General features: G+C 33.3%; 3 protein-coding genes and 1 long non-coding RNA gene across 6 annotated transcripts; all 4 read left to right on the top strand.

Annotated features, from left to right (window-relative positions):
- The first annotated feature begins 5,467 nt into the window (after positions 1-5,467).
- LOC149387408 (uncharacterized) lies at positions 5,468-6,925 on the top strand. Its single transcript, XR_016300520.1, has 4 exons — positions 5,468-5,539; positions 5,684-5,737; positions 5,825-5,971; positions 6,574-6,925. It is a non-coding gene; the product is annotated as an uncharacterized LOC149387408 (long non-coding RNA).
- A 1,386-nt stretch (positions 6,926-8,311) lies between these two features.
- On the top strand, positions 8,312-10,055 carry LOC149387407 (putative pinoresinol-lariciresinol reductase 3). 2 transcript variants are annotated; one of them, XM_089623835.1, is made up of 5 exons: positions 8,312-8,569; positions 8,691-8,814; positions 9,037-9,240; positions 9,318-9,521; positions 9,611-10,055. In XM_089623835.1, exons 1-5 carry the CDS (start codon positions 8,384-8,386, stop codon positions 9,775-9,777), a joined length of 885 nt encoding a protein of 294 aa, XP_089479961.1. In that variant the 5' UTR covers positions 8,312-8,383; the 3' UTR covers positions 9,778-10,055. The 2 variants fall into 2 exon arrangements, with proteins under 2 accessions (XP_089479961.1, XP_089479960.1); XM_089623834.1 differs by having other exon boundaries at positions 8,691-8,825; positions 9,003-9,240.
- A 373-nt stretch (positions 10,056-10,428) lies between these two features.
- On the top strand, positions 10,429-23,227 carry LOC149387406 (uncharacterized). 2 transcript variants are annotated; one of them, XM_089622903.1, is made up of 8 exons: positions 10,429-10,711; positions 11,383-11,824; positions 12,875-13,002; positions 13,265-13,378; positions 13,709-13,881; positions 13,989-14,286; positions 14,372-14,541; positions 22,806-23,227. In XM_089622903.1, exons 4-8 carry the CDS (start codon positions 13,332-13,334, stop codon positions 22,841-22,843), a joined length of 726 nt encoding a protein of 241 aa, XP_089479029.1. In that variant the 5' UTR covers positions 10,429-10,711; positions 11,383-11,824; positions 12,875-13,002; positions 13,265-13,331; the 3' UTR covers positions 22,844-23,227. The 2 variants fall into 2 exon arrangements, with proteins under 2 accessions (XP_089479029.1, XP_089479030.1); XM_089622904.1 differs by lacking the exon at positions 12,875-13,002.
- On the top strand, positions 22,868-24,971 carry LOC149387405 (ubiquitin C-terminal hydrolase 12-like). Its single transcript, XM_089622141.1, has 4 exons — positions 22,868-22,925; positions 22,974-23,271; positions 23,364-23,533; positions 24,297-24,971. The coding sequence occupies exons 1-4, from the start codon at positions 22,868-22,870 to the stop codon at positions 24,512-24,514; spliced, it is 744 nt and encodes a 247-aa protein (XP_089478267.1). The 3' UTR covers positions 24,515-24,971.
- The last annotated feature ends 421 nt before the right edge of the window (positions 24,972-25,392 follow it).

The raw sequence follows: 25,392 nt of genomic DNA, 5'->3' as shown, positions 1-25,392 counted from the left end.
TAGAAAATGAAAATTGATAAAATGAAAAATGATTCGTGAGATGAGACTAATAACGATTAATTTTTTAAATGAATTATTATTTTAACTTAGTGTTTAGCATATGGTGGATGTTAATTTACAGAGATTTTTGTCCTGGGAACAGCAACTGATTTATTTATCCTATTAGTGATCATTACAACAAATCATGGAATTAAGGCAAAATAATAATGCGTATGTATTTATTGATGATATCAAGGAATCAGCGACGACATAGCGAACCAAAAAAATCATATTAAAAAGTTTGTTAATTCACAGTTCTTTGACATTATTTGATCATGCGCGGCAATCAAAGAATGTCAAAATCTAAATAAATTGTGTGATTATTTGGTGCTATAATTTATGAAATCTATGTCGGTATATAATTTTGAAATATTTTAGGAAGATTCATTTTATGTTTAAAAAATTTGGCAAAAATTTCACAGTTAACAGTCTTTATATTCGTGTCTGAGCATTGTATTTGTATATGAAAATAGAAATAGTGAGAGGTTTTTATTACTTTTTTTTTAGGGAAGGTTTTTATTACTTTGCACACATTTGACCCTTTTTTTTCTCTCTCATCCAGTGTTTATTTTATTGAAATACCTTTGTTCGAACCTTGTAACTAATGTCACAAAAATGCGTGAGGGAACATTTGGTCATCCAACGGAAAACAAAAGTATAGATTCGAAATTTTATTCAAGTTTCAACAAACACATCCTTGAAATGAAAAAAATAAAATAAAAAACTACATAAATAAAAATACACACGCAGCTTGGTATGTGCTACTAGTACACATTTACTACCGTTGGACAATAAATACAACACCCACTAAGCCTTTGACATAAAAACGTTTGGTCCTCCAACGAAATACAAATTATAGATTTGACTTAAGTTTCAAAAATGAAAAAAAAAAAAAAATTTCCCTAAAAAAAATCATACACATACCGTTGGTATATGTACTAAACATTTATTATCGTAGTTGAAGTAAAATAACAAATTTAAAAATAAACACTGTCCAAGTCTTCGACGAAAAAATAGGATATTCACACCGTTAACCCTTATTAGCAGCGCGTCGGTTTAACCAAAGTATGACCGGTTAAATTTAACTGCACCGTTATGTTTAGCTGTCAATCATGGTTAATTAAATATATAATCAGCTAAATTTTATTTGATCGTGGTGGTAAATTATTAATCGGCTAATTAGCCACCTTCCTTCTACCGACCCACTTGATCATACATAAAGTTGGTCATATGGAATCAATGAAATATGATCCCCTAGTCCATCTCATAGTTTGCAGAAAATGGAACCCCCGAAATCGTAAAAAAGGTACCGAGAATTTCCAAAACCATTTTACACGGAATCGAAAATTTCTTGTACTATATTTTACGATTCTATAGTCCCATACTTTTATTTTCTTTTAGTTTGTTATTAATTAATTCAATTTTAATGTATTTTATATAAGCAAAAACCATAAACTACTTGGAAAAACACTACAACATTACGAAGTGGGACCGAATGATGATCTCAGTTCCGTCCCAATTTCAACAAGATAGAAAAAAAAACAAAAAATTGGCTGCTTAAAATTGGCCAACCTTTCGTTAATATGCTGTAAATAGCCATATTGCTTACGTGGCAGCTTATTAATTAAATTATGTTTACACTTTTGCCCTTATTTAACTCGCATAAACCAAATAGGGAAGTTTTCAAATTTGAAATTTGAAATTTCCTGCAGATTTTGAAAATTAATAGCCTATTTATTGTTATGTTTTTGGAAGTTTCTAGCGTTGACTTTAGGTAATTAGTATCTATTTTCGTGGTTAAACTCTGTAAATATATTCTTCATTTATTGATATTATTTTGTCTTCCATATATTCATAATTTCCATAATTTTCGTGTTCAAAATATTTCCAGAATTTTTTTTTCCAGTTCAAATATATTGTAAATATACTGTAAATAAGCTTCTTATTTACAATGAATATACTGTAAATATGCTTTGTATTTACAATGAATATACTGTAAATATGATTCTTATTTACACGAATATACTGTAAATATGTTTTCTATGAACAGCAACCAAAAAAAAAAAAACTGTTCTTCTTATTTAATCATATGTCTGTCTCTTCCTACGCGGACCTCGGAGGTCACCGGCAGCGATGGTGACTTGACCGCCATCAAAATGGCGGCGTGAATCTCCAAAATCGGCTTGATGCTCAAACATGACCGTCCTCCAATTGTCGATTATCCTTTCGGCGCCAGAGAAGAAGATCGTCACTGCTTAGATCGCACGGCCTCAACGAGATCGCGGCAAAGATCGGATAGTCGATGGACTCGGGCTGGAGACTTCTTCAAGACTCCACGCCTTGGATCTCCTCCGGCCGGCGGGCCTCCAAGTCGCCACGCTCCTCCGCCGCCGTGCCCTTAGGTCGCCGCGAAATCCCGACCTAGAACCTAGGCCACGCCCTAGGTTGTCGCGCGCCTCATCCTCGCTCGCTCGCGGCTTGGATCTTGGATCGGCTCGTGGTCGCTCAACAACGCTCGTGGACGCTCGGATCTGCGCTTCCCAGCCATCGCCGGTCGCGATCTCCTTCGCGCGCGCTCTCCGACGGTCCGACGCGACTCGATCTCCGCCATCGTCGGTCGCGGCTTCCCTCGCGTGCGTCGCCAGCCACTCCAGCTTGACCCGGTCGAGGATCTCCTTCTCAGGCGCGGCTCGAGCACCAGCCTCCATCTGCGATGGACTCGTCTTCGAGGTCTGCAGAAATCGCTCCAACAGATTCGTGAGAGGATATTATCGTTTGGGGTTCTTCTTTTTTTTTTTTTTAATGGAAATTAATGTGGGCGGTTGTGTGTGAACGCATCTATACGGTTTTAATTACTTCCTAGATTTTCGCGAGCATTAATAACGAAATATTTGAGCTGATTAGTAACGAAACTGGGCGGGAAAAAGAAAATGGTAGTCTAGTCAAATTTTGGCTGTTAATAAATCATCCGGGCTATTTACCACTTATTTACAGAACGTTGGCTAAAAATAAATTGGCTATTTTCAGGAGGCTACTTAGCTTAATTACCCAAAAAAAAATCCCGATATCATTTTTTAAAATATTAGTTTATATTTCAGATGGTACCAATGATACAATAAATGCGTCCACATGATCCCATATATATGAGATCCGGCACGACTCGTATCTTCTTCCATCGAATCTTTTGTCGCTCATCCCTTTGGCAGGAATTGCCCCGCCACGTCTTGGCTGTGCCTCCTCGTAAAAATTATTAAAAAAAGATCTTCAGGTTTTTTCGTCATTTTCTCCCACCGTAATTGTGGCCGTTATATATGTGGTCGCCGCATTCTCTTTAATCCGTAAATTTAATTTTGTTATTTATGAGTTATGACTGACTGTTCCAAACAGCACTCTACAGTCTACATCAAAATATATTTATATGCCAATTTGCACTATATAAATGAATAATGACGTAGTTTCTTATTTTCCACTAAGCTTTAATGCATATTTAATATTAAGAAACTAAAATGTTGTCATCACTTTTGACTATTTAATAGTGAAATGAATTGACCAATGATATAACAATGAATATGTGTTAACATTGAACATGCATATAAATACAGTGTATTACATTGCAAACCCTTTTAGTTCTTTCTCTTCCCGTTATATGCTATGAATTGTTGTATTATGGTGAAACCTTCTCACTTCATCAATATGGGAAATAAATGTCTCATTGAATGAAAATACACACAATATTAATTAATACCTACAAAGGCACATATTTCTTAACTCATTTTATGGTTATCTCATTAGCTATGGCTGAGGCTGGCAGATATACACCAAACATAATATAAATAAGTGAGAGAAATGGCTTTTCAATGTTTTAGTTAGATAACACATGGACTTTAAAATGAAAACTATAGTCTTGTTGGTCGTTTGCTTCTCTTTAAGAAGCCATGAATATATAGTGCAGCTCCGAAAATGAGGAGAAATTATGTCAAGGCCGTTCAGGTATAACTATAGTTTTTTTTTCTTTTCTTCCTTTTTTATATTTATATTATTGTTTTTATTGACTGGTAAAGTACTGAAGTACTTGCACTTTTTTTCTTTTGTAACTTGTAACTCTTGTAAGTGATGAGTACGCATAGTTTAGATTTTGCTAAAGAAACTAATAGATCCTAAAAAGATGTGATATAAATATTAAAATAAATCTGGATATAAAATCATCTAGATATTTTTATTTGTGTAGCCATCATTTGTATTTTGACACGAGTGTAGAAGTATTTTATTTTCTTTGAACCATTGACCTCTTTAAGTTTGAAATGATTTTGACGTATCAGTTCATTTATTTGAAAATGATTGAAATTAAATGCAAACGATTGGGCCAGGCTTCTCTATATGGTCCAGGTTCCTCCATTGTCCTTGCTCTCATCAAAATTCTCGAAGAAATTGGACCGGTGGTTGGTTTTAGTTTTACTGTTTTGAAAAAATACCTAAAATGTTATTTAGATATTTATTGATAGTCAATTGTAATTTGACTATTTATTTATAAAAATGTCAAAGGCTTTCTTTCATAGTATATTTATTGATAGTCTTCAATATTTCTATTCAGATATTGACATTGTTCATACTTCATAGTTAAGAATCACTAAGGATAAATAGATATTATTTCAGTAAATTGTGATTGGTATTTGAATACTGATAGTGTCAGCGGTAGCCGATATCTCAATAGATACCGGTACTTAGATGGTAAATGTCAATAATATACTATCGACATTAACCGATCACTTTTATTTTTCTCTATGATAAAGAGGGATGAAGGAAAAATAATCGACTGCGTGGACATCTATAATCAGCCTTCACTTAGTCATCCTTTACCCAAAAATCACAAAATTCAGGTATTGATCAATTTACTTTACAGTCAGCAGGGATTCAATAGTACTTTTATTTAGTATAGTTACTTGAACAAAATAGATCACTAAACACGATTAATTTGTTAACCCTTCTTTATTCAAATAATTTTTTTTTGCTGCAGCTGAAACCAAGTGCTAATTTTCCTCAAAATAGTGATATCGTGCGAAAAATTCACTCCGTTCAAACACGCCATCATCGGAAGCTGGATTCTCGAGGAACGAGATTGTCCTGAAGGAACAGTTCCGATATACCGAACAACAAAGGAGGAAAGAATTAGGGCAAGAAATATAACAAGACAATTGTTTCGCAAGATTGGTCAAAACCCTATTACTGTCGGTCCGAGCGACCATGTAATCAACCGGCACTTATATATCCACCCACATAATTTCATATTTATTTTCTTTTTAATGTCCTTGTTAATGATCTTTTTAAGGAAGTAATGATCAAAATGAAGAAAGACGTAAAATTCAAGTATTTCGGTGCCCTTGGATCGACTTCGATATATAATCTCAGTCTCAGCCTTACACCACATCACATCAGTACTTCGAATATCTGGGTTGAGGCTGGTCCTGTGGATCGGGTTAATTCTCTCATTGCTGGAACAATCGTAATATATAGATATATATCTTCTCATTTGTTTAAGTTGATTCGTTTTTTTTTTATTTTTTTTTTATTTTTTATCATTATTAATAATATGTTACATGTTTTAAAATATGATTATATGACATGCTGTTTTATTTTTTATTTTTAGGTTTCACCAACACTAAACGGTGATAGCAAACCTAGTTTGTTTGTGTATTGGACGGTAATTGAGTATACTTTATATTTTTTTTATTTATTAATCCTAATGATCTAGCTACAATTCGTAATAAATTTATGTGAATTTATTTAGGCAGATAATAATAAAAGGACTGGGTGCTTCAACTTCGTGTGTAAGGGCTTCATCCAAGCTAGCCCAAAAATAGCTTCGAAAACCGCAGTTGAGCCGGTCTCCACAATCGGCGGAGAAACTTTTGAAATTAAAAATAACATCTACCAGGTAATTAGTGTTATTATATTAGTTTTCAGGCCATCTAACAAAATATCTATTTTTTTCATAAAATAATTTTATACGTACGATGCATGAATTCTTCAAGGACAAGAACCATGCATGTCTTCACAAGATTCTTGAAAATGTTATTAAAAAAATAATTCTTTAGAATGCAACTATAGTGATTTTTATTATAATAATAAAAGGTCATTTTAAGTGTGGCTATGTATGTTAGAATTTGAATGTCAAGACTTTTTTTTTTAATTTAATAAATGGGAGATTTTAGCTATTTTTAGCAACAAAAAGGTAGTTAGAAAACTAAAATTACCTTTTTATTATTCTAGTTTTATAGAATCCAATAACGAATATAACATACAAAAAGTTAAGATTTTTTTTTCTTTTCTTTTCATGTTGTTATGCTCCATTATCATCCATTTCATTCTCTCATATACACCACAATAGCTCTTAAAATAAATTCCCATTAATTACACCACAAAATCAGCATTTTTTTCTTCACCTACAAGTTAACCTTCAGTGAGCTTTTATTTATTGCCCGAAACGATTTTTTTGGACTGATTTGTGTTCCGTTTCGAATATTATTAATTTTGTAGGATCCGATAACCGGAAATTGGTGATAGGATATTGGCTGAAGGAGATAGTGCCTGATTTGGCCCACAGAGCGGACGAAGTGTCGTGGGGCGCGATTTCTTCGGGAAATGACGGATTTAGCCCTTCGATGGGGAGCGGGCGATTCCCGGACGGGTTCTATGGCACCGCGGCTTATTTCAGAAACTTGCATTTTGCTTTGGATGGCCTTAAACAATTTGCGGCACTAAACAATGACCCCAATGTTCAAGAGCTTATTATGGGCATTTCTAAGTGTTTTAAGTTGAAAAATGATAGGCTCACATCGTCTGACTTTTGGGGCTATAGATTTCTTTACGGAGGACCCGGTGGTTCTAAATGCGCTCAGTAGCTTATAAATGTATTTGAGTAATAATATAATAATTATAATAATTTCCATTGATTTTCTTGTATTATAAAAAGCCTGAACCGGTTTCTTTTTTTCCTGGGTGAATTTTCTAATCTTGATAATGTTTTTTTTTAATTCGACCTTTTTAATGGAATTCTAAGTGGTATTTGATATTAGATTTGAATACGGTATTTCTGTTTTTAACTTTAATTTGACCGGTTCTCTAATCATTCTTACCACGAGCGCAGCTAACTTATTCCAAATTTGATAGCACACCTGAATTCAGTTCTTAAACATGATAAACTTGATAAATATATTATTGTAAGAAAGATGACGATAATTATAAGCGAGAGTCTCACTGCGACACTCACTAGTGTATATAATTACGTTAGACAAATGGAGTTTTATACTAAAAATATTGAAACGATGACGATAATTATTAAGGTCCCTTATGAATCTTATGATAGATGTTTTTATTTGGACATAATTGCCTCACTCTATTCAGTTGTAGGTTTTAAAATTTGTTTGCAAATTAATACTTACAAAATATAGGGTATTACTAGAAGAATAAAAAATGAAAAATGACATAAAAATCTACCATCTTAAAAGGAACGCTTTTAAGAAAAAATGGTATTAATTAACCTATAATAATTTTTTATGTCCTTTTTATATTTGTTAATGCATCATATTTTGTATATAAAGAACTCGCCTTGACTATCACCATTTAATTAGTTTTTTCCAATTTTCCATCAAAAGCTAATTTGACCAAAAATACTAATAAATCACTTGTACAAATATCATCAACAATTGACCTCTATTGTTGACATCTTTGAGGTTTGGATTATCTGTTTGTTGACATAGATGTCAGCAATCGACATCTATTGTTGACATCTTTGAGGTTTGGATTATCTGTTTGTTGACATAGATGTCAGCAATCGACATCTATTGTTGACATCTATGCCAACAATTGACATAAATTATTGACATCAATTGTTGATGATAAAATTGTATTTGTACAAGTGGCTTAGTAGTATTTTTGGTCAAATTAAATTTTTGGTGGAAAATTGAAAAAAAACTTATCAAATGATGGTAGTTGAGATAATTTATCTTCTATATATTTGAGAGAAAATGACATTTATTAAGCCTCTATTTTGAGATTAGTAGATTTTTATGCCCCTTCTATCTTTTGTTTTAAAAATGCTCTATATTTGCATAAAATTTTTCATTAAAAAAAGACATAATTTTGAAAAAAAAAAATGTGAAATGAGATATAGATGCCTTACTGATAAAAAAAAAAAAAAAAAAAAAAGGTAATCCAGTTTTAAAGGATATTTATTGGAAACTTAGTCATTTTTTGTTTGTATTTGCGTCGTTTTGTTTGTATTTGCGTCGTTTTGGCACACGACTTGCGAGCATAGCTTACTGAGAGCCACCATTGACAGCCGAAAATGGAGGAGCAGAAGCAGAAGAATAGAATTCTGATCGTCGGAGCGACGGGGCGTCTGGGAAGGCATTTGGCCGAGTTCAGCCTCCGATCATCTCATCCCACCTTCGCTCTCGTTAGGTCATCTTCCTTCTCCCTCGCCGCCGATTCACTCCGATCCCTCTCCGCCGCCGGACTTACCATCCTCAAGGTCACTACCTCTCTCTTTCTCTCTCTCTCTCTCTCTCTCTCTCTCTCTCTCTCTCTCTCTCTATATATGTATTATTTGGAAGTCTGCATTTTGGCTCTCTCGCTCACTATGTATCGCTCAGGGTTCTCTGGAGGACGAGCAGAGTCTGGTCGAGGCCGTGAAGCAAGTGGATGTCGTAATCTCCGCAGTACCGAGCAAGGAAGTTCTCTCTCAGAAGCTTCTGATCAAAGTCATCAACCAATCTGGTTCGATCAAGGTCAGTTTCGCTTTTCTCTTCCTCTTCTATCAGAGTCGTGATTAATTATGACAATTTCAGTTCCACGGATTTTCCTTATGTTAAAGGTGAATCGAATTGTGAACGATTGACAGATTTTGGGTCCTAGGTGAAGTGAACTCTGTTTGATTAGTCTTCATTGTTTTTGTAATTTGATAGAGGTTTATTCCGTCTGAATTCGGAGTTGATCCAGATCGGGCTCGAGTTTCCGATATTGATGGCGGTTTCTACTCGAGAAAAGCCGAGATTCGCCGCCTGATCGAATCCCTGGGAATTCCCTACACTTATATATGCTGCAACTACTTCATGAGGATGTTCCTTCCCTCGCTCGTCCAGCCCGGTCTGAGCTCTCCTCCAAGGGACTGTGTCACTATCTTCGGCGACGGAACCGCCAAAGGTGATAGCACGGAAAGCCTGTGGATTCAGTTAAAGGACTGTTTTATGATTAACGGTGTTTTTTTTTTCGCTTGGCAGGCGTGTTTGTGAGCGAGAGAGACGTGGCTGCGTTCACGATAATGGCGGTGGACGACCCGCGAGCATTGAGCAAGGTGGTGTATTTGAGGCCTCCGGGGAATGTGTATTCGATGAACGAGCTGGTCGGGATTTGGGAGGGCAAGATTGGGAAGAAGCTTGAAAAGGTTTTCGTTACGGAGCAAGAGCTTCTTCGGAGGATTCACGGTAATGAAAATTTGGAATTTTTTTTTTTTTTTAATTTTCGGTGGGTGTTTCTATGACAATGTGAATCAATTTTGAGGGTACTAATGCAGAGACCCAATATCCTCAGAACATGGAGATGGTTTTTGTGTACTCGGCTTTCGTGAAAGGAGACCAAACCTACTTTGAAATCGAGGCCTTTGGCGGGGTAGATGGGACCAAACTGTACCCAGAAGTGAGGTACACAACCATAAGTGAATTTTTAGACACACTTGTGTGAGCAAGTTCTTAGCGGAACGATTTTTTGTGGTACAAAGTGGCTGAGTTGTAGAAAACAGACTGATAATGGTTAGTCAACTTTGTTGTAATTTTTTTTGTGAGGCGTTGGCTCTTTTCCTTCTATGCAGCATTGGAATTTTCTCTGTTCCGTCTCCTGCCTCCGGGCGGGAGTGAGATATTAATAAGAAATTTAAGTTTCTTTATAAAAAAAATGAATTCAACTGTGTTCTTGATGACATGATGTGGAGATTTAATTCAACAGTATCTCTTTTTTTTTAATATCTTTTATTTATTTCTTTTACTTATTTATTATCAATATTTCTTATGTATATTATATATAATACAAATATATATATATATATATATATAAAGCTTTGAATATACATATATATATATATATATATGTATATGCATATAACTTATCATAATTGTTTATTTTTAAAATATATTAGGATTTGGAGACTTATATATATTTTGAGTTTTTTCAATTATATTTTGTTATAAGATTTCTGTCGAGATATCAATCGGTTCGGTATCATCGGTAGTCGGTATTGAAATTGTTACAGGGTATCCATCGATATATCAGTCGGTAGTCGATATATAAAAAAAAATCAAAACCTCGGTATCGGTACCGGTATCGATATTTTAATCCTTGGGCCTAACAATTTAACCCTACAGTAAATAATAAAAGGCCTAAGGATATTAAGGTCTTATCGGCCGTCCCTGCGGGGTCAGCCTGTGACCGGACCATTGCATACGACGTCCTCTTCTTCGTGGACAAGATCTATTCCGTGAATGGGAGCCTGAAGGACAACTGCCAAGTGGACCGATTCGTCCTCGGTGCGACGTGTGCGAGCTTGAGTTGGACCCGCGAATCTGCTCATTCTGTTGCAAGGAGTGTAAATTCATTGCCCATGTTCATTGGTTTTCCCGAGGTATGCTGTGTGTATGAATTTCCTTCCATAACTTCTTTCTTATTATTCTTTCTGAATTATAAATGGATGTTTACATGTCCTGATGATGATGCTCTTGGTAAAAGAAATTGCTTTCCTTTTCTCATGTCTTGGTAATTTTGGCTCCAAAATGTTCATTTAATACGTGGCTCGTGAGATAGTCCAGAACTATAGATGTTTTTGTTAGGACTGGAAATATAATTTATATATTGATTGTTACTTGGTCTATAAATAGAGGTTAGAATTAATCATTTACCTTTGTGCAAGGCTTAGCCTTCTGAGAGAGTTTGGGGTCTCTCGAATTCCTTGATTATCTTGTATTTAGTACCATTCTATTGAATATATTATCTTCAAGGTTCTTATCAGCTTTTTTTCTTCTGGTGAAAGAAGCGAAAAACACGTATAAAATGATACACTATTTAAAGCACTTACAGAATTTTGTCTAAATGATGGTATTCATGTTGATCGAAGATGATCTACATTCTCGTGCCACTAAACTATAAGCCTAAATCCAAAAGAAGGGACAAAATATTAAAAGTTAATTTATCGTTCACAATGTGATTTCAGTGTTCTAAGAATAAAAATAAAAGTGAATCAGAAGAACAATGTTTCGCTGACGTGATTATAATTTTTTTTTTCTTTCGGTATACTAGATTCAAAAGACACTGCCAAGAGAGTTGAAAGACGTTGAACTCAAGGTCGTGGGAGAAAATCCACGGGATTCCGAGGACGAACCGGACACGAACGAAACAGGAGAAACCGAGGAAGACAAAATCATAACCAGACTATCCGAAAAGGAATAAGAAATCCTGCTTTCCAGCTGCAAACTTGACTACATTCACCTCGTTAGAGAAACAAAATACATTCTCTGGAGCTCGAGCTCCGATCATCCGGATCTCGGAGACAAAGAAATCGAGCACGTCTTGAAACTCTCCCGATTCACTCACCAAGCTCGAGCTCCCACAAACCGACCAAGCGCTTCACGTCAGGCGAGTCAAGGGTCTCTTTTGTGCCTCACGCTTTCGCTCCGGTCCTTAAGAGCCCCTTCTCAGAAGGCTCGGGGATTTCAGCATCACTTCCGTAGACTCATCGGAGGTATGGATTGGCTGCTCTTCCTGACTTTTTTTTAGTTCCACTTAGCATGTTACACCCGTTTGGTAAATTAGTACATTTTTTTATTTATTGAGTTTCATGCTATTTATTTATTTAATTATATTTAAGTATAAATAAGTGTTCGGAGTGGGTGGGCTTATGAAAAGAGATGTCTAATCTATTATTTTAGACTTAATTTTCTATTAGCTGGATAGTGGAGTGTAACTGAGGGATTTTTTCACTTCTTGAATTGTGAACAGAGTTTATTTTCTAGTAGGTTTTGGGGTTGGGATCGCGGATAGTTTTCATATTGATTGGCTAGGGTTTGGTGTATTGGGCTCGGAATTGTGTATTTGAGCTGTATTTCAGCGTGAATATAGGAAAGAGAGCATTCAAGAAGGACTTTTACGTTTCATTTTTTTTGTTATGTAGTCTCATAAATTGAATATGTGTTTGATTATTCTTTGTATGATATACGTATGTATGATTTCAATTATTTACGGGTAAGCTTTCATTTCTTAATATATTCAATAAAAAAGCGAGTGTTATAAACTACTATAAATCATTATAAATGAGCGTAAAAAACAAGTTATTCTAAAAACCCATTTGTTAAACTACTATTAATCAATTTAAACAAACAAAAAAAAACTATGATTAACTGTCATTAACAATTATCAACACTTACATGGAGAAAGAAAATGAGAAAGTAAGGAAATTAATTCAATATTAATTAAGTTAAAAAAACTGCCATGTAAATAATTTTTTATTTTATTTATTTTTTAATTTAAACCGGTCAAAAGGTATTTTTGACCTTTTTGATTAGTTAATAAGTTGAGTAACGAATTTTCAATTATTAATTTTCCCACTTATTACACATTTTTGTTGAAAATGGGCCTTAGTGCTAGAAGGTATTTTGGGCCCACTGCGTGTAACCTTATGCGGCCCATTGTGTTCGAGGAACTTTCCGTCATTTTCCTTTTTTTTTTTAACAAAGTCATTTTCCCTTTTTTAATCGGACTCTCCGCGCTGAATCTATAAACATCGATTCTATAGCTTGCGAATAAAGATAGATATATATATATATATATATATAGAGAGAGAGAGAGAGAGAGAGAGAGAGAGAGAGAGAGGAGGAGGAGGAGAGAGAGACATAATGGATCTCAGTTCAGGAAACAACGCAGGTATTGGTTCTAATTTCGTATTTGATTTCCATGTTCTCTGTATGTAATTCGTGATCTTTGCTTACGAACAATCTTTGTGTGTTGGAACTTGGATTGAAGGCAATACAAGTTTGCGAATTGATTTATTGACTAAACGCGAACGATCAGCTACACGGAAGTTATTTTGTTTCGAACTATCTACTTTGTTCATATTTTCTCCGTATGTAATGCATTGTCAATCATGATCCTTAACGGTTTTTTTTTTTTTTTTTTTTTTTTTAAGAACCAAAAGAAGTATCCCATCAAGTCACTATTCGCTGCGGATTAAGTCGTACAGCCTTGTATCAAAGATGGAGAAATATGTCAGCAATATCTTTGAAGCTTCTGGCTATAAATGGTAGGTTTTTATTTTCAAACTTGGATGCACTTTGAAAAAAAAAAATTAGGTTTTATCGTAGCCATTGTACATGTTATTAATTATTACTATTATTTTCTTCTTCAATTTGCCTGCTGGAATTTCTTATTTCATGGTTCGTCGATTACTTATCGGTCGCTATTTTTAACTAAAGTTGCATGCTCTCACCGGAAAACTTAGTTGTAGATTTCGATATATAACTAATTAGCAAAAGAAAAAAGAAAGTCCTAAACAGAGTAACTCGGAAGTGAAGCAATCCAAAACCGAAATAAACATGTGATCTTCTCTCAAGTTTGTTCCTTTTTATAATAGGAGATTGTGGCTTCACCCGAAAGGAGACCTCGAGAACGGTGGTGCCGACCACGTTTCACTCTACTTGGAATCTGCTGAGGAGAAAAACCGCTCCGGGTTCGAGCTCGATATCTACGTGAGTTTCAAGTTCTTTTTGCTCAATGACTTGACAGACCAATACTTGACCGTACAAGGTACGAATTATTCAGGAGACATACATGAAAAACATCTTTTAATTTCATACATATACATACATCTAGTGATTCCGTAATAATAATGTAATCTCGTCACGGTGATGAAGATGCTGAACATCCCGTGAGCCGGTTCAACCGGCTTCAGACCAAATTGGGAATCGCAAAAGCGTTTCCGCTGGAGATTCTCGAGGATCCTTGTAAAGGCTACATTTCACATTTAGGCGGGTGCGTATTCGGGGTTGAAATCTTTGTTATCGAGTACAGAGGCAAAGTAGAGAGCGTTTCGATGCTCACGGGCAGAGAAATAACCAACCGAATCTTCACTTGGGTGATCAAGGGCTTCTCCAAGCTGGGGAACGAATCGCACGAGTCCGAAGTTTTCGCTTCGGACGAAACGAATAAGTGGTGCGTGATTTGTCCTGTTTTTCCCTGTTTTTTTTTTTGTTTTTTTATGTATAATTATTAGTGTTGTTGTGCCGGGTTTCTGTAGGGTGTTTACGATTCTTCCGACAGTCGTTCCGGAAGGAAGTATGAGAGTTATAAGATCAATGGTGTTGGAGTTATCTCCGGTGACATTTGGTGAAATTTGCGGGTCGGTTTACGCAGAGTATAAGCTGAGAGTGCTCGATCAAATCAATGGCAAACACTTTGAGCGCACAGGTATGTCCACCCTTTTTTTTTTGTTGCAATTGTTACCAAATTTGCCTACTAAGAGCATGTCCAATGTAGTGTTAAAAAAATCGAGCTAAATGTATAATTTGATGCACAATACCAAACAATCCAATTGAGTGCTATAATTTGTGTCTAAAATTGTAAAACAAAAGAAATCCATTTTACTATTGATCCCAAGGATTTAGACTAGCGGGCTTAATTAGTTGGGTAAAATCAGATACCCACAGTTAAAAAAAAATAAGGAAAATTTCACACATATATCGTTTAAAGATGATAAGTCACTGAATACCTCAATTATTGAATATTCTATGAAAACCTCTTTTTTTTAGTTTTCAGATGATTTAATAGTTACATGAAATTAGACGGTAAAAACAACCAAGAAAAAGTTAAAGGAAACGGTAAACAATAAAAAAAGTCAACTATTCTATATGTTGTACTAATTTTGTCTGTCAATATGTACACAGCCAATAAAAGATTGAAATACCAAGCGAATTATGAAGTGATTATAAATTAAAAATAAAAATAATTTTCTTTTTGTTCAGTTCAACAACACTGCTAATAGGTTCAGTACTTCTCATAAAAAAATTGACTTGCCTTGATTAAATCTAGAATTAAATGTCTGTGCTATGAAGCTTCGAGCTTGTGAGTTTCCGGCGTTTTCCTCAAGAAGTTGAGACTAAGTTGTGTTGTTCGCCACCCATAACAAAAGAGAGGAAAAACATTAAGCAAAATGTCACATTTATATAAAATAAAATAAAAACACCTTTAGCGCTATTTTGTTAAAATAAAAATCAGAGAGTATAAATATTATTTTGTTAAAAATCTGAAATTCTGAATACCATCTCTTTCAATTTCAAAATCTTCTTTTAGCGCCAATTTTTTTTTTTTCAACTCCAATCACAACACTAAATTTCACACTAAAAATACTATCCTTCATTACTATATTATTAAAATCAATAAAATAGTAAAATAAAGTTGGTTTGGTAGTGATTGGAGAAGATTTTGCACTATACTTGATGATATACTGTGTGGGAGGAGTTGGTTTGAATCAATGTCATATCAACATAACGGCTAAAAAAAATATTATATAAAACGTATGCTACATTAAAATCCTTATAAGTGTAAACAGACTTAATGATGCAGAGTAAATATGAGATTTTAATAGAAAATCTTAATCTTTTATTTTTTAAATATATTGTAATCAGAATTAGTTTTATTAGTAGTAGTTAAGTATTAGTATTCTCTATATAGAAATAGATACTATAGTTATATAGCATATTCTCTACGTGATAATATATATCACTAATATATCATAGTATTAGTTATATCCTATATATAGTATTACATACGTAAGTTTTAATATCCTTTCTATATATAATTTAGAAATAATATATAATATTAGTTATAATATATATGTATTCGAATTCTTACATTCTATATATATATATATATATATATATAATTAAATAGGTTTATTTAGTATCATATACGTATTAAAGTATTGAATATTTTATTTTATTTAGTTTTTGAATTCAGGATCGTAGTAGAGAGAGATTAAGGTTTTATTATAAATAGGCTTTTAGACCTCATTGTAATGCAGTTTTAAAATGAATGAAAAATCGATCTTTTGATCAAGAGTGTTTTTCCGTCTTTCCTATAATCCAAGTCTACATCACTTAATTAGTTATAAATCTCTTTGTCTTTCATGTTTAGGTATCGCCGCATATTTTACATTATTCAACGACAATGTTGCTGAAGAGATATTCATTAAATTGTTCTAGCGGCATTGTTGTCAAAGATAGTTAAATAATCAAAATAAATGACACGAATATTTGGCTTATTTATTCGCAAAAACATCTGTGACAACACTGTCATCGAGATTCAATTAATTTAAAAAAATGTTTCGGCTAAATTTTAAGCTGTTAATTTTTCTTCTCTAACCATTTCGGAAAAATGAATCTCAGCCAAATAGGAGATACCCGTTCATATTTTTAAGGTAAAGCATGTCCATTTTCTGTAGTTGTTGCAACCGACTATGCATATTAAGCAAGCAAAGAATGGAGTCTAAAAACTAGAAAGTGAAGTTACATGTCAAGTGATCAATCTTTGACCAAGTTTTGAATACAGAGCTAGTAAAGCAAAACAAAATAATAAGAAATTTAAAATTTCAATTACATATATGGCATAGCATAGCCAATGTTTTTTTGTCTTTACTTTCACTATCTTTTTTTAATACCATATATTCATACATTCCCTTCTTACGGTACAGTCTAACTAATTATCGTAACATTGCACTGTACATCTTTTAAACTTAAGTTTTTATTCAAGAATTAAACAGTAAGTCCTTATCAGTGTATATATTGCTTTGAAGCTAGCTATGGTAATGTAACCTCTCTAGAGAAAGAAAAAGAAAAAAACTTCACCTAATTCACCAACACATAGCCAGCCTTTTAAGTTCTAACAAACTATATACTTTAAACTGAGACATTTTAATTTGAATACATACACATACATGAAGCCCTATAAAACAAGTGTGAAACCCCACGCTTTTGTCTCATTCAGAAAAGAAACATATTTTTTATTATTACTACCCTCTAAAGCTCAAACACATTCTTCTTCAATAATTACTATCAGTTATAACTATGATGAAGATAGCCAAAAGAAACAACTCATTTGATCATCACTTCACTATATTGCTAATATGTCTCTGCTAAGAAAGATTTGGGTTGATTTTATTATAATTGCGCTCAGACACACTTTGAAAACTAATATTTGGACATTAATTGTTTTATATATATATATATATATAATAATATATATATTTATGTACATATATATACAAGTATATAATTACAACTTAACAAGCATACCAGTTTCTCTGCTCTTGCATTGAATGATCTTTTACCAATGAAACACAGATACACAGATGAGCATTAACTCTTCAAGTGCTTTGATTCGTGACACAATCAATTGGTCGCAAAAAAGCTATAAAACAAATAATAATACAAAATATGGACCCACTTTCGTGGATTATTTTCTATTGATTTTGGTAATTTGAACTTTAATTAATTCGTGGATTGTGACGATGGATGGAGAAATTGACGGAAAACAAAAGGATAGTTTTTGCTTGGAAAAATTAAAAAGGTTGTTACTCTTGTTCTTGTTGGAATTTTGTGATGTTGTAGAGATTCTATACACACCTGTTTTCCATTTCCAATACCAATTTTTTTTATGCGAGACAAATTTCCAATATTTGACCATCTGAAAAAAAAAGTTCTAAGATGAAAGTACTGTTGGAATTTTTTTTTATGAATTGCTTTTCTCCCTTTAATGCATCATCACATGCTTGTAAAATATATTTGAATTTGAAACTTCCATACTAAAAATAAAATAAAATAGACAAGTCTAAATATCAATTTCTGATAGCCCTCATCAACATATGAAAGAAAATGCTGATAGCTACACTTCAGGGAATAAACTATAGCCTTTAAAACATTGAGGAGGTTATTCATATGCATTAAAGTGAGATGAAAATAAAATAAGAAAACAACCTTTTGTTTGTTTTAGCTTTTAGTACGGGAAGAAAAGAGGATGTGTTGAATTCTCTTCCAACAAACAAAGAACTTTAGCTTTCAAAAAATAAAAATGAAAATAACGACACTATTAGATAAGATAAAAATATATTATAAAAAGTCATATAAAAAGAAAGATAACGAAAAAATTGATAAATGTTGTGAAAAAACTCCCAAAATAATTCCCTCACTTTTACTCATTACCACATATTTTTCTTGGTCAACACAAAATAGAATACAAGTTTCAAATTTTAGCAATGAAAAATGTTACAATGGTAGATAATTTGAACCAAAGAGCCTTAGTCAACTCTATATACATCTGCTAAAAAGGTTCAAATCGAGAGATCGATGATCATTTATAACAATGAACGCATTGAATTCATAAGCTAACGAAAACCACTGAGTAATCAAACAAATACCAGAATGTGGTCGCGAACTTCTAAACTAATCGTCCAAGCCCCAGAATGGTCAGGTCTATCTCTCTCTCTCTCTCCTCTCTCTCCCTCTTCTCACTTCGTCTCTCTCCTCTCCCCTCTCTCATCTTCTTCTTCCTCATTTTGCTTCCGCCATTTTTTTTTCCAGAATGAGTTTATAGTTTCAAGCCGAAAACGACATAACATGGACAAACGGCATGTCATTTTCAGAGAAAATCAAACGAAATAACATGGAAAAACGACTTTCATGAGTTCGTCGGCCGTTTTCCCGACGAAAACGACACCGCCGGCGAAAATCGGAGAATTTCGGCGACATTTAAATCCATGTTTGCAAGTATATCCCTTGATAAAAAGGCATCATAAAAAGTTATATCCCTCAAAAACACTCTCACAGAAAGATAAAGACTTAAAAAAACATCTTAATTTGCATTCAGTCCCATATACATTCTTCCAATTTGTCGTATAATGTTTGTGGCGACATTAACTGTAATCGTCCAAAGTTACAATAGCTGGTAAGATTATTGAAGAATGATATTGGCTTTCACCAAATAAGACACACTTGATTTCATCACATCGTTCCTACAAAAGGGTTTTTCCGGTCACCACCATTCCAAAAGGGCTTTTCGGTCACCACCGTTCTCCAATTCTAGGGTTTTGAATCTGCAGAAATTACATATAATCCATACATAGATATATATGTTATTTTGCTTATATTCTGTTTTTTTGTTATATATAGCTAATAATGTAGGTTTAGGGTTTGCAATAAACTGGAAGTTATTTTTGCTTCTAATAAATAAAAAATGTACATAATGAGACTTCAAATTTCTTCTTCTTCTTTTTAATAATTATGACATCAGACATCAAAACACCCTTTTTCGATAAAACGTGACGAAACACTTGCCACTAAATAGATTCCAAACATTCCAATGTATGCACACTGATACAGATGATATTGAAAAGAACATCTCAAAATTACATATACAACACTTAAACTAAGCCAAACAAAGCTTTTGTTTTGTAGTAGCTAAAAAAAAATACTAGTTCATAACAGAACTCATGTTATTTGTATGGGTGAATTATTTCTTCTGATATATCTTAACAGTTGAATAAATATACGGATTGCAATAATCTGTCAGGATAAAGTAAAATAAAAAGGTATTCAAAACATTAAATGGAAAGAGTGGATTTTCAAAACTAGCTTTCAGTAGGAAAATCACGCATCTGAAATACGAAATGAACTTGATCATTGATACACTCGTAATCAAATGAGAATCTGTAAATTGTATGCCACGCTGAAATTAGAGGTCAGCCCTAGAAATATACATATACAAATGAAAACCCTAGAGATGTATGTAGATCGGCAAAATTTTAAAATCAATGCGTCTGTATTAAAAGCAAAAGATTAACTCTACTACCATAAAAATACCCCACGAACAATATAACACAGTAGATAAAAAAAATAAAGAAAATTTAGATTAAAAAACACCTAGTTATACCAGAGGGACTTTAGGTGATAATGTTGTATATCAAAGTGACGACGACAGAAAGATAGAGAGTACGAATGAGTGAGATGCTATAGCTTCCATGCATTTCAAATCATCTGTGCTCTCTATCTTCTGTCAGCATCTATAAACATACACCACCATGTCTCCTCTAATTAACACAAACATAAATATAATAAATATGTATGTATATATATATATATATATATATAAATATACATCAAGCGAGAGGGAGAGAGAGTAGCGGTAATATTTTTTTTAAATGCTTCTAGCCGTGATATTAACTTTTTGTGGTTGATACTTGATATAGGCAAATTTAGAGAGAGGGAGAGATAGGAAGAGAGAGATGAGAAGCGCAGTGATGTTGTTGAGACTTGAGAGATATGAAAACTTGTTGTGGATGAAGTCTATTTATAGGGAAACTTGTGGTTATGCAATCATTATTTTAAATTGTCTTTTATTACTTGTTAATTCGTGAGAAACAATAAGCTTATATTAAAAAAAAAAAAAAAAAAAAAACTGTGAGCCTATACACGCAAAACAATAAATATGGAGAGCAAGTTGAGCAAACGAAAAGCTGATCATGCTCGAGTAGAAGCATAGACAACTCACACATTTACAGTTAAAAATATGTCCTATTGGGACTTTTGTCTTCATCTATGAATCTGCTTTTAAATTTTGATATATATATATATATATATATATATATATAATTTAAACTAATAATTTGAGTTCATGGCTGAAACAAAAAATAATTCGTTGAATGTTCTGCATCCCACTTATACTGGCAATCATGCATGGTGTCCTTTTTGTGCTTTGAAACTTGTTATTTAGGAAAGAGAGAAATTTTGTATTAAGAGTAAGACTAAAACACAATTACACATAGGTTTGTCTGGACCTTTTTATTTTTTCCTTTCAAGAACCAGTAAACTGGCTGATATTTGATATTAGGATTTTGAGGGTAATGGTCACACATTAAAGTTTAAATACACTTCTAATGGTGTTAGATATCGATATCAGCACGATTTTTCAGTTTTAGTTCATATACATAGAAATTTTACACAAAGAATAGTGCATATAATAATAATAAACTCTACACAATTTTTTAATGGTTTGGTTTATAATAACACAAATACATATATAATACCATACATAAATTCCATAGACATACATATATCTTATATGTTTACACATTACAAGTATATACTTATAATCATATTTTTTAATCAAGTGAACAATTAAATGAGTTGAAATAATTAAGCATATGATAAAATAATTATTTTAATTTAATATAATGTTTCATGCGTAAACATGGCTTTTTGAATAGAAAGTGGATATTTATTTTAGTTCACATTCATGTGTCTTGAAACTTCACAGTGGCACTTGCATGGTTAATTCTATTCGAATTTCGAACCATTAGTTGTTTGGTTAGAGTGAAATGTCATTTAATGTTATGTATGTCCAACAAAATAACTAATAAAACAAGGTGGGACATGAATGAAATGTAAAAAATTTCGGTTGGCAGAAGATAAAAGCATTGGGGTAAGCAAAAAAAAAAAAAAGGCTGCAAGAGATAAGTTTTTTTTTTTCAGAAAGAGATAAGGTTAATAATTAATGTTACAATGACAACACTCACGTTGCCAAGAGATATATGAGAACACAAAAGATGTATGACAACACAAAAGAGAATCCCTCGTCACACATGTCATATCTCTAGCTTGTAGTCTCATTGATTCACACACATAGGGGTTGAAAAAAAAAGAGAGTATATATATATATATATATATTGTTGTCGTATTATATATAATGTTTCATGCGTAAACATGGCTTTTTGAATAGAAAGTGGATATTTATTTTAGTTCACATTCATCTGTCTTGAAACTTCACAGTGGCACTTGCATGGTTAATTCTATTCGAACCATTAGTTGTTTGGTTAGAGTGAAATGTCATTTAATGTTATGTCCAACAAAATAACTAATAAAACGAGGTGGGACATGAATGAAATGTAAAAAATTTCAGTTGGCAGAAGATAAAAGCATTGGGGTAAACGAAAAAAAAAAGGCTGCAAAAGATAAGTTTTTTTTTTTTTTTTTCAGAAAGAGATAAGGTTAATAATTATGTGATAAGGTTATGTTACAATGACAACACTCACGTTGCCAAGAGATGTATGACAACACAAAAGATGTATGACAACACAAAAGAAAATTGCTTTCCTTTTCTCATGTCTTGGTAATTTTGGCTCCAAAATGTTCATTTAATACGTGGTTCGTGAGATAGTCCAGAACTATAGATGTTTTTGTTAGGACTGGAAATATAATTTATATGTTGATTGTCACTTAGTCTATAAATAGAGGTTAGAAATAATCATTTACCGCTAGCCTTCTGAGAGAGTTTGGGGTCTCTCGAATTCCTTGAGTATCTTGTATTCAGTACCATTCTATTGAAATCTTCAAGGTTCATATCAGCTTTCTTTCTTCTGGTGAAATCGAAAAACACATATAAAATGATCCACTATTTAGAGCACTTACAGAATTTTGTCTAAATGATGGTATTCATGTTGATCGAAGATGATCTCCATTCTCGTGCCACTAAACTATAAGCCTAAATCCAAAAGAAGGGACAAAATATTAAAAGTTAATTTATCGTTCACAATGTGATTTCAGTGTTCAACAATAATTAAAGTGAATCAGAAGAAGAATGTTTCGCTGACTTGATCATAATTTTTTTTTTTGTTGGTATACTAGATTCAAAAGATACCGACAATAGAGTTGAAAGACGTTGAACTCAAGCCCGTGGGAGAAAATCCATGGGATTCCGAGGACGAACCGAACACAAACGAAATAGGAGAAACCGAGGAAGATGCTGTATCTAGTGATTCCGTAATAATAATGTATCTCGTTGTGGTGATGAAGATGCTGACCATCCCGTGAGCCGGTTCAACCGGCTTCAGACCAAATCGGGAATTGCAAAAGCGTTTCCGCTGGAGATTCTCGAGGATCCTTGTAAAGGCTACATTTCACATCTAGGCGAGTGCGTATTCGGGGTTGAAATCTTTGTTATCGAGTACAGAGGCAAAGTAGAGAGCGTTTCGATGCTCACGGGCAGAGAAATAACCAACCGAATCTTCACTTGGGTGATCAAGGACTTCTCCAAGCTGGGGAACGAATCGCACAAGTCCGAAGTTTTTGCTTCGGACAAAACGAATAAGTGGTGCGTGATTTGTCTTGTTTTTCTCTGGTGTTTGCGTTTTTTTTTTTTTTTTTTGGTATAATTATTAGTGTTGTTGTGCCGGGTTTCTGTAGGGTGTTTACGATTCTTCCGACAGTCGTTCCGGAAGGAAGTATGAGAGTTATAAGATCAATGGTATTGGAGCTATCTCCGGTGACATTTGGTGAAATTCGCGGGTCGGTTTACGCAGAGTATAAGCTGAGAGTGCTCGATCAAATCAATGGCAAACACTTTGAGCGCACAGGTATGTCCACCCTTTTTTTTTGTTGCAATTGTTACCAAATTTGCCTACTAAGAGCATGTCCAATGTAGTGTTAAAAAAATCGAGCTAAATGTATAATTTGATGCACAATACCAAACAATCCAATTGAGTGCTATAATTTGTGTCTAAAATTGTAAAACAAAAGAAATGCATTTTACTATTGATCCCAAGGATTTAGACTAGCGGGCTTAGTTGGGTAAAATCAGATACTCACAGTTAAAAAAAAATAAGGAAAATTTCACACATATATCGTTTAAAGATGATAAGTCACTGAATACCTCAATTATTGAATATTCTATAAAAACCTCATTTTTTTTTTAGTTTTCAGATGATTTAATAGTTATATGAAATTAGACGGTAAACAACCAAGAAAAAGTTAAAGGAAACGGTAAACAATAAAAAAAAGTCAAATATAACAGGAAAAGCTTTAAAAAAATATCCTTGGAATAATAATGAGACATGAGATATTCTCGAAAAAAAAAAATTAACCCGGTAGTCGAATAATTTCCTTAAAAAATAATAAGCATTTTTTTATATTTGGCGTTAGACCATTTCTAATCACACCACTCTAATTATGTAGTAGAGGTCCCAATTTTATAAGGAAGTAGCATTTACAATAGAATTCTACATCGGAGCATACGCGTAACCACATATTGTAAGATACTGGGCGTTTAGCAATGTGAAACGTTTAAATTGGTTATTTAGCATTACATATTCTAATGGATCCTTTTTCTATATGCTGCAGAGAGCTCATGTTTTGAACCCCCGAACAAAAGTCCGTGCAGCCACTTCACTCAGCTTATGCCGTTGGAGGATCTTCACGATGAGTCAAATGGATTTATCGTGAACGATACCCTGATTTTCCAAGCGGAATTTCTTGCTGTCTCTAAAACCAAGATGTGTGGCCAAAAAAGAGAGAAAAGTGGAGGCGACAAACGAGAGCGAGTGAATGCCAGCTCTTAAAAAAAAAAAATATATGTTCATGGGGTTTTTGTATATGGTGTCCATAATGTTCAAATGTCAACTTTCCATAACTGGGGCTTGATTTTTCATTATCTTGCAGGGGAGTAGCAAGTGACGGTTTTTTTTATCTTGGAGCGGAGTCTCAATCAAAAGAAGCAGATTGCTAAGTTTTGTTGATAATTAATTTTTTTTAAATCAATTTTTTTGATGCTATGCTTCTTTTTTTTTTTCTTTTTTTTTTTCCTACTAAGATGTTATGCTTCTGAGGGGACTTAGTTTTTATAGTGTATAAGAAGTATTTGCATGTGCTAAGTTAAAGTTATCAAATCATGAGTTTTTATAAGCCATGTGATATGATGTAAAAGAATTCTCAACTTTAGTATGGAAGAGGGTATTATTTTGCAGGAATTTAAAATGTTCGGGTATTATTTTGCACAATTGAAAAGTGAGGGTATTATTTTGCAGAAAAAATGAAATGGGAAGGGTTTAATATGTAGATTACTCAAATTAATTTAATTACAAGAGTACCATATGTTATCTATGTCCTTAAGAAAATCTCACAGATGCAAGTTTGAAGATTTAATGGACAAGTTTCCTTTTTTAGTTCATAGATTTATCCGTTTTTTCATCAATTTATAAACAATTTTATTGGCACTCTAACAAAGTAGCCAAATTGAAATGCTGCAATTTCAATTTGGTCAACCTTTTGAAAGTTTTAGTTAAATAATGATGTTATTAATTGCAAGCTTTAACAAAGTATGCATTTTAGGATGGAATACTTTGAGCATTAATTATTATGTTTGCATGCTTATATGGTTTGTATACGTTTCTCTGAGAGTATGTACGTACGCCGTTGAAATTCTGATTGTATTATCCTA

This window comes from Urtica dioica, chromosome 8 (assembly GCF_054948205.1).
Source record: "Urtica dioica subsp. dioica isolate 48M chromosome 8, U.dioica_male_clone48M_v1_H2, whole genome shotgun sequence".
NCBI lineage: Eukaryota > Viridiplantae > Streptophyta > Magnoliopsida > Rosales > Urticaceae > Urtica > Urtica dioica.
The sequence above is the reverse complement of the archived record's forward strand: the minus strand, read 5'-3'. Positions and strand labels throughout refer to the sequence as shown.

Coding starts and splice junctions, on each gene's coding strand:
- LOC149387407 (XM_089623834.1), top strand. CDS start 8,384: ATGGAGGAGCAGAAGCAGAAGAATAGAATTCTGATCGTCGGAGCGACG. Junction 8,570..8,690: donor CCGGACTTACCATCCTCAAG/GTCACTACCTCT, acceptor TGTATCGCTCAG/GGTTCTCTGGAGGACGAGCA. Junction 9,241..9,317: donor CGGCGACGGAACCGCCAAAG/GTGATAGCACGG, acceptor TTCGCTTGGCAG/GCGTGTTTGTGAGCGAGAGA.
- LOC149387405 (XM_089622141.1), top strand. CDS start 22,868: ATGGGATTCCGAGGACGAACCGAACACAAACGAAATAGGAGAAACCGA. Junction 22,926..22,973: donor GAGAAACCGAGGAAGATGCT/GTATCTAGTGAT, acceptor GTGGTGATGAAG/ATGCTGACCATCCCGTGAGC. Junction 23,272..23,363: donor TCGGACAAAACGAATAAGTG/GTGCGTGATTTG, acceptor GGGTTTCTGTAG/GGTGTTTACGATTCTTCCGA.
- LOC149387406 (XM_089622904.1), top strand. CDS start 13,332: ATGGAGAAATATGTCAGCAATATCTTTGAAGCTTCTGGCTATAAATG. Junction 13,379..13,708: donor GAAGCTTCTGGCTATAAATG/GTAGGTTTTTAT, acceptor TTTTTATAATAG/GAGATTGTGGCTTCACCCGA. Junction 14,287..14,371: donor TCGGACGAAACGAATAAGTG/GTGCGTGATTTG, acceptor GGGTTTCTGTAG/GGTGTTTACGATTCTTCCGA.